Source organism: Branchiostoma floridae, chromosome 3 (genome assembly GCF_000003815.2).
Source record: "Branchiostoma floridae strain S238N-H82 chromosome 3, Bfl_VNyyK, whole genome shotgun sequence".
Lineage (NCBI taxonomy): Eukaryota > Metazoa > Chordata > Leptocardii > Amphioxiformes > Branchiostomatidae > Branchiostoma > Branchiostoma floridae.
Genome location: NC_049981.1, coordinates 18361614 through 18368487, shown reverse-complemented (window position 1 = coordinate 18368487; position 6874 = coordinate 18361614). Strand labels below are relative to the sequence as shown.

The 6874-nt window shown below is 39.5% G+C and overlaps 1 protein-coding gene across 1 annotated transcript; it reads right to left on the bottom strand.

Moving 5' to 3' along the window:
• Window positions 1-111: 111 nt before the first annotated feature.
• Window positions 112-6866, bottom strand: LOC118410731 (histone acetyltransferase KAT8-like). Its single transcript, XM_035812501.1, has 10 exons — window positions 6489-6866; window positions 5749-5826; window positions 5174-5346; window positions 4605-4658; window positions 3972-4136; window positions 3176-3265; window positions 2664-2804; window positions 1879-1972; window positions 1199-1349; window positions 112-747 (listed from the first exon to the last, which is right to left on the bottom strand). The coding sequence occupies exons 1-10, from the start codon at window positions 6670-6672 to the stop codon at window positions 528-530; spliced, it is 1350 nt and encodes a 449-aa protein (XP_035668394.1). The 5' UTR covers window positions 6673-6866; the 3' UTR covers window positions 112-527.
• Between the last annotated feature and the right edge of the window lie 8 nt (window positions 6867-6874).

Below are 6874 nucleotides of genomic sequence, written 5' to 3'. Positions count from 1 at the left end.
GGTGTCAGTGTATCTCACATATGATTCAATCTTCCAGGACCTGAGCAAACAACCCTAGGTACAAGGCTACCGCTTTAGTAACACAACCCAGAAATGACACTTCGTCTTGCATAGGCATACATATTTCTTTATTGGAATGTACATGCTCATTTCTGGCCTTTCTTTTATGCTAATATGTTGCAAAGCAAAGTTGGGGTGTGCAAACATAAAATGCAAAGCAAGACAAGTACAAGTACGCATAACAATAATCAATACTGATCTACATCATTGTCTGAGGCCTTATGAGTCTGTAACTCTATCAAACTTCAGTATGAAAACAAATACATGTACATGTACATTCACGGGCAGGACACACCAGGCTTCAACTACCTGCTATTATAAGACTGTACCTTACCACACAAAGATCACACAGCTGCAAGTTTGACCTAACTCTCTACAGCTTAGCAGATACACATACTGCAATCATTCAGGTCCAAATGCACTGTAAAACAGAATGCTTAACGCAATATTTTATTAAAAAGAACAGTTCACTTCTTTGATATTTTGACATCTTTCTTTTTTGGTGCCGCCCATCGCAGACAGGACGTGTCGACCATGATGGGCGGTCGGCGGTACTGTGCGCTCTTCAGGTGCTCCTCCACCAATTTGGCCGTGACACAGATGACGTGCTGACCCTTCCAGTACTTCACCATGTTCATGGACTGCAGGGTGGAGATGATGTCATTCTCCGTGATGCTGGTCATCTGGCTGTAAAGTGACAAGACAGGTGGTCAGTTTCTGTCCTCTCAGTCCACTTGGGGTCCCGTGTTTGAGGAGGTGACTCAAGCATGTTTAAAGGGAAGAGCTACCTTTCCCTAAAAAGTACCATGCTACAATAAAATTTTCTGACACTATGTACCACTCGTCACTACAAGGTGAACAAAAACAACAGTCTATAGGAGATGAGTCTACAAAGAATAGACAGAAATATAGCACACAAAGGGAATTTCAAAGATACAATGTAGTTTCCCCTGATACAAAGGTACAAAAGCTACTACAGCAACAGGATAAATTTTATAAATGGTCCGATGTTTCAGATAGCATTTGTCTTTGAAAAGAATCTAAAATTATTGAGTTATGCTGTTCACAAACAGACAGGAGCATCTGGAAACATAACCTTCTTGGCAAAGGTAGTTGATTTGACTTTGAACAGGAATACCTCAAGTCTTTAATGGAGAGTGTTCCCTTGAAGTCCCTGAGGATCTCTAACAATACCCAGGACCAGTAGCTGCGGTAGCTCAGCTTCCCCAGGTCCGACAGCGGCTTCTCTGGGGAACCAACTCTGTGTTCCAGTTTGGACAACTCATAACCTGAAATACAAAACACAAATTAACATGGCTCTCTCAATTAAAACACTCTAAATTTATAATAGCCTTCTTTTCTTCTCCTTTTTCGTCCTTATTTTCTGCAGTGAAAAGGAAGTACTAGTAAAATGCAATGAAATGCAACCCCATTCCCAAAAAAGGACCAGGGGTAGAGTCTCAGGGCTACTTATGCCACACACAGCAGCTTGACAAGGCATACATTTTTAACAAAGGCTTATTTCACACTACTATTTTTGATAAGTGAGTTACGTGCAGAGGTTTGACCCTTACGCCTAAGCTCCCTCATAGACAGGGCCACCAGCATTACATCACCATTCAAAATGACAAATGTAAGTTCTTTTATCTAAGGACAATTATTAAGATATTTGTAGAAGTTGTTTTCACAAAAAAATGTCATTTCATACTCTCAATTGCAAAATCAATTTTGATTTGATTCTGTAATCCCATCCAATGATCCTTTCAACATAAATCAGATTAGATCTGGAATGCAAAATCCCAGTTCCAAAGAACTTACTGAATGCGATGAGGAACTTCCCGTAGCCTTTCCTCTGGAATGGCGGCACGGTCATGATGCAGGCCAGGTTGTTGCCATCTGGGGATTCTTTCTCCTGCAAGAAACATAAACTCTGTGTCATTATGAAACTTATCAATAATATCTAGTAGAGTCCATTTAGGCTATGAGGAATGTATTTGAGGAGATACCAAAAACATTTTTCCCAGATAAATACTTTAAAGGTTGTGTCAAGAAATTTACTTGTAAGTTGTCGGCACACATTTCATAGTATCAGCACAGGGCTTTCTCTGTCTATATATTTCCTACATTTAAAATGACAGACTTAAACTGATGTGGGCTACAAAATGAGGGGAACAATTACAGCTTGAGACAGTCTGGGATCAGTAGCACATATAGCTTTGTTGTAAGTTACACGTACAAAGTTTGTTTGCACATGTGTATTACACACCCAGTAAACTGCCTCATGGTATAACACACATGGTTGCATATCCAGATTTATTTGATCCACCCACACAGGGATGATTCCATATTATTTTTGATAAGTGTGGTGAGTTCTTTTAAGAGCTCAAGGTGTGGCTCTCCTTAAACATGGGACCTATATTCAACGTTCTATCCAAGGGACATCCCTAGCCAAAGCTGGGTACTCGTTTTTACACTCAGTTAAGTGCCTTTCCCAAGGGCAAAACATTGTGACCTTTTAGGGATTTGAACCGAGTACCTCTAGATTCTGAGTGAACAACCCTAAGCACAAGGCCACCATACCCTAGTGAGACACTGTAACTCACCTTGGAGAAATATCCCACCAGATGCGCTCCTTGTTTGTCCACCTCTGTGAGGATGTAGAACATGAAGGGTTCCACATCAAAGTACAGGGTCTTGTGGTCCAGGAACAGTTTGGCTAGCAGACACAGGTTCTGACAGTAGATCTGAAACAAGTCCACATAATATGTGCTATGTTTATACAGTAAGATGTACATGCCTTCAGGATACATTTGTACAAGATTCCCTACCTATTAATCCAGTATATAATAATACCAACTGGGCATACAGAATTTCAAACTGAAATATTTTGAAAATATTGCAATTTGAAACCACCGTCCATTGATTTGAATCCCTAAATACAACAGATATAGGCAAACTGGAATTAATTTGAATTCAAGTTTTCCAGAGATGGTACAACAGCGCCAAAAAGTAAGGATCTTAACCTTGTCGTTGCTTTCTAACCCATAACCAATACCAATCTGGCGTCAAAAGGCTACTTAAGCAAAAAGAAGTTAAGACAATCATCTGTCCTCACTTTGTCTCCTCGCCCGTCCACTTCATATACAGAGATCGTCCCCTTCCTGTAGATCTCTTTCCCTGGCGGCTGGCGGAATGTGCACTCTCCCTGTGGTCACAAACAAGTCACAAGTCAGACAGGCTTTTCTTTATCAACATAGGAACTCCTCAATGCTTTGACTTTCACTTTGTTTCCATCCACATATAGCTTGACATTTCAGATAGTTATTCTTCCTGTCATCCTATATACTAGTAGGTTGTGTTAATAGAACATCACATAATAGACAGGGTAATTACAAAAGAATCATACACAACATGTTCCTTTTGTGTATCATTACATTGATGAGACAAACTAGTTGCTTATACAAAATGTATACCGGTATTATGAATGTACCGTAATGTACCGTAATGGGACTGTACTGATTATTAGTTCATGCACAAACAACATACTGACTGTACAAACAGTCAAAACTCTAAAGGCCATACTTAGATTTGATTCACCATGTATGTACTAAAATCATCCTATAGTGCAAAAGCTAAGTACTGCATCTTGTTTTATTTACTTTAAGACAGACATCAATGACAATGTGGCACTGCACTCAAGTTAGTAACTTATTTCAACAAAGGGAACAAAGGAACAAAGTAAACTTCCTAAACTAAGCAATAATGATAACATGACAATCTAGCCCTAAGTCATTGGGTGATATTACTGCTATGTCTGCTTGATGGACATGTAAATAATGAGTTCTAAAACAACCTATCATTGATTGTTATGGTAACGACATTTGAGCATTATACCAAAAGTTCCTACTTACCATGTGATGTCTGTATGTCTTCTCATACTTCATGTATTTCAGGCAGAATTCGCAAATGTACAGCCGTGGACACTTCCCATAGTCCTCTGGGAATGGCGAGAAGTACCAGGCATCGATTTCGTACTTCCCAATCTGGACCTTGTCTACGTACTTCACTTTTGTGATCTACAGTCAGCAAGAAAGGAAAAAGTTCAAGACATTTCAAATCTGTTACAAGGAAGAACTGGTGATGTTTTAGTCACTTAAGTTACAGTATGTCCTATTTGAAAGAAGGGGCCCCTTATTGTGGTTTATGAATCTGACATCAAAAGCTACGGCCACCAAAAAATTAAGGTCACAGGATGTCTAGTTCAAAAGATGTGAGAACAGTTTTGCAATCTACAATGTATCAAGGATAGGGACTACCCAAAAAGATTAATAAATACAAAAAAAGGCCAAGGGAGGCCCAAAATTGACCATTTTTCTAAGACCTAATCACAAACTTAATATCTGCACAATTCATCCAGGGGTTCTTACATTAAGTTATGCTGACTACAAATATTTGGAAACACAAATGGATACAGAAAACAATACATGTACCTCCATTTTGAGGAGGTAAGTAAAGACGCTAACCCTGTTAGTAGTGTTACTTACAGCTTCATGTTCCTTTTCAAGTGCTGCGGTGGTTGGGTCCATCTCTGCATAAGTCTAACAGACAGACAGAAATTGAAGAATCAAGTTCAATTCAATAAAACTAGCATTGCATACCTGTGCAATAGACTGGAACCACAAAATGTCCAGAAATAAGTCCTGATTCGCAAAAAGCTATCTCTCACACTCTGAGTCACAGTGTCATTTATATTCTCCTTTTTGTTCTAAACCATCTAAAAACCTTCCATAGATTGTGGAATTTGCTCTGTATAACTACAAAAAACATTACTTTTTTAAGATTTATTACTGAGCTTTTGTTTAAACTACATGGCTGTATATTGTTTTGCATATATATTTTCTAAACTACATACAAAATTTATGCTAACATGCAATTTAATATGTACCCAAAAAAAGTAATTCTAGCACACATATGCCATGGGTTCAAGAGCCTCTGGAACTGGAACAGAATCTGGACCTGAACCTGAACCAGAGTTTAGGTACACAATACTAAATCAAAGAATCAATATTTCATAGCACAACAATTCAATAAGTCGACAAGTCTTTCCACCCACCTTCTGCACGTGATTGATTTCATCGTGCCGTCTCTTCTGGTTGCGTGTGATCTTTCTGTCCGGTTGGTCTGCGAAGTCGTACAGAGTTTCTTCTGCAGCCCGTTTCTTCCTACTGCTGTGAGACTGAACATCGATCCTGCACAGGTCCACCCACTCATCCAGACGTCTGTTAACTACAGACACAACACCAGACTATCATTCTGTGTATCAGTATCTGCATCTGTATCTATGTAGCCGTTATAAGCAACCTTTGGTGTAACACACCAGCTTATGTATACTGTATCTGTAGAGTCAGTATAACCGCCTTTCAGTGTGATGTTGACACAACAGCCTTGTACAGTTGTAGGAATGTGGTGCGGTAGCAGCTGGTTATATGAACAAACTGTCACACCTTTGTTACACTCTTGTCTGGTGTACAATATTATACTAGCATCTTTTCATACTGTTTTTAGCTTTTAGTTCATGTTGCTGTTGTTGGTGTTAACATGTGACATGAGCAAATGTAACATGCATCTTTTTCAAAGCATTTTTCATGAAACTGTCATCAATGTTATGACTTTGCAGAAGTGACTTACATCCTTTGTAATGAACATAGAACTCCATTCGTCCTCCCTCGTGTTCATTCCGCCTGGTCTGGATAACTTCTGCATCATCTGAAAATGATCAAAGACTTGTACAATACAACATGATACAGCATTGTTGACTTGTTGTTTATCTCCATGAAGGAGGTTCACCTTCTACAGGGGCACTGGAGTTGACTTTGTCGTTTGTGGCTGTGTGTTTGACCCATGATCCCTTTGGTGCATCTGTTTGTTGGCACGTTGGCAGCCAATATGGTTCAGATGATGCACATTGATTTGGAACACTGTAGTGACACTGTGTACAAAATGTAGCAGTATTTTTTCTCAAGGATATTACAGAAGCACTGCACACCCCATCTTGATAAAATTGTGGCCTACTCGATTAATCTAAATGTCCTCTTTAAATGGCCATTCTTCAAGCAGAATTTGGGTTTAGTATCATACTTACTCTACTCTACACTACTCTACTCTACTGAGTCTACTCTACTGAGTCTACTCTAAACCAAATATTTCAAATCTCTGCTTGGAGAATTCTGTTTATCATTTTGTAGCGTTTCGGATAAATTCTGTTTGACAATGGCTATGCATAGTAAACATGTACACTACTCTGTGCAAATTGAACAAATCATTTGCTCCCATATTGAAGCCACATGGCCTATCCTTGGTTCAACATGAACGATCTAGATCTAGAGCGAAACAAAAACCACCATGGTGGTGTGTTGTTCAGAACTTACGCCACGTGCCATCCGATCGTCTGACACTGTACGTCTCGCTGATCTCGGGAATGTGGTCGTTCCCGTTTTCCTCGGTCGGCTTGAGATCCTTTTGAAGGTTCAGCTGAACCGTTTCGGGTAGAGAATGGTTCATTTCTTGGACATTTTCTCGGACAACGCTACCCGTCTGCTCCGCCGTAGCCATTTTGGAATTTCTGACTTCAGGGACCAGTCAATAGCAAGTATGTTTGGGTTTGATGTTTGGGTTGAAGTTAGAAGACTTGCCAAAATTTCAGAAAATTAGGCTGTACAACTACAATAAAGACAGAGATAAATTTGTTGTTGAGTTTCCATTGGTTGCTGATGTCAAAATGTATGACGAAAACGGGCTATGATGCTCACACCAC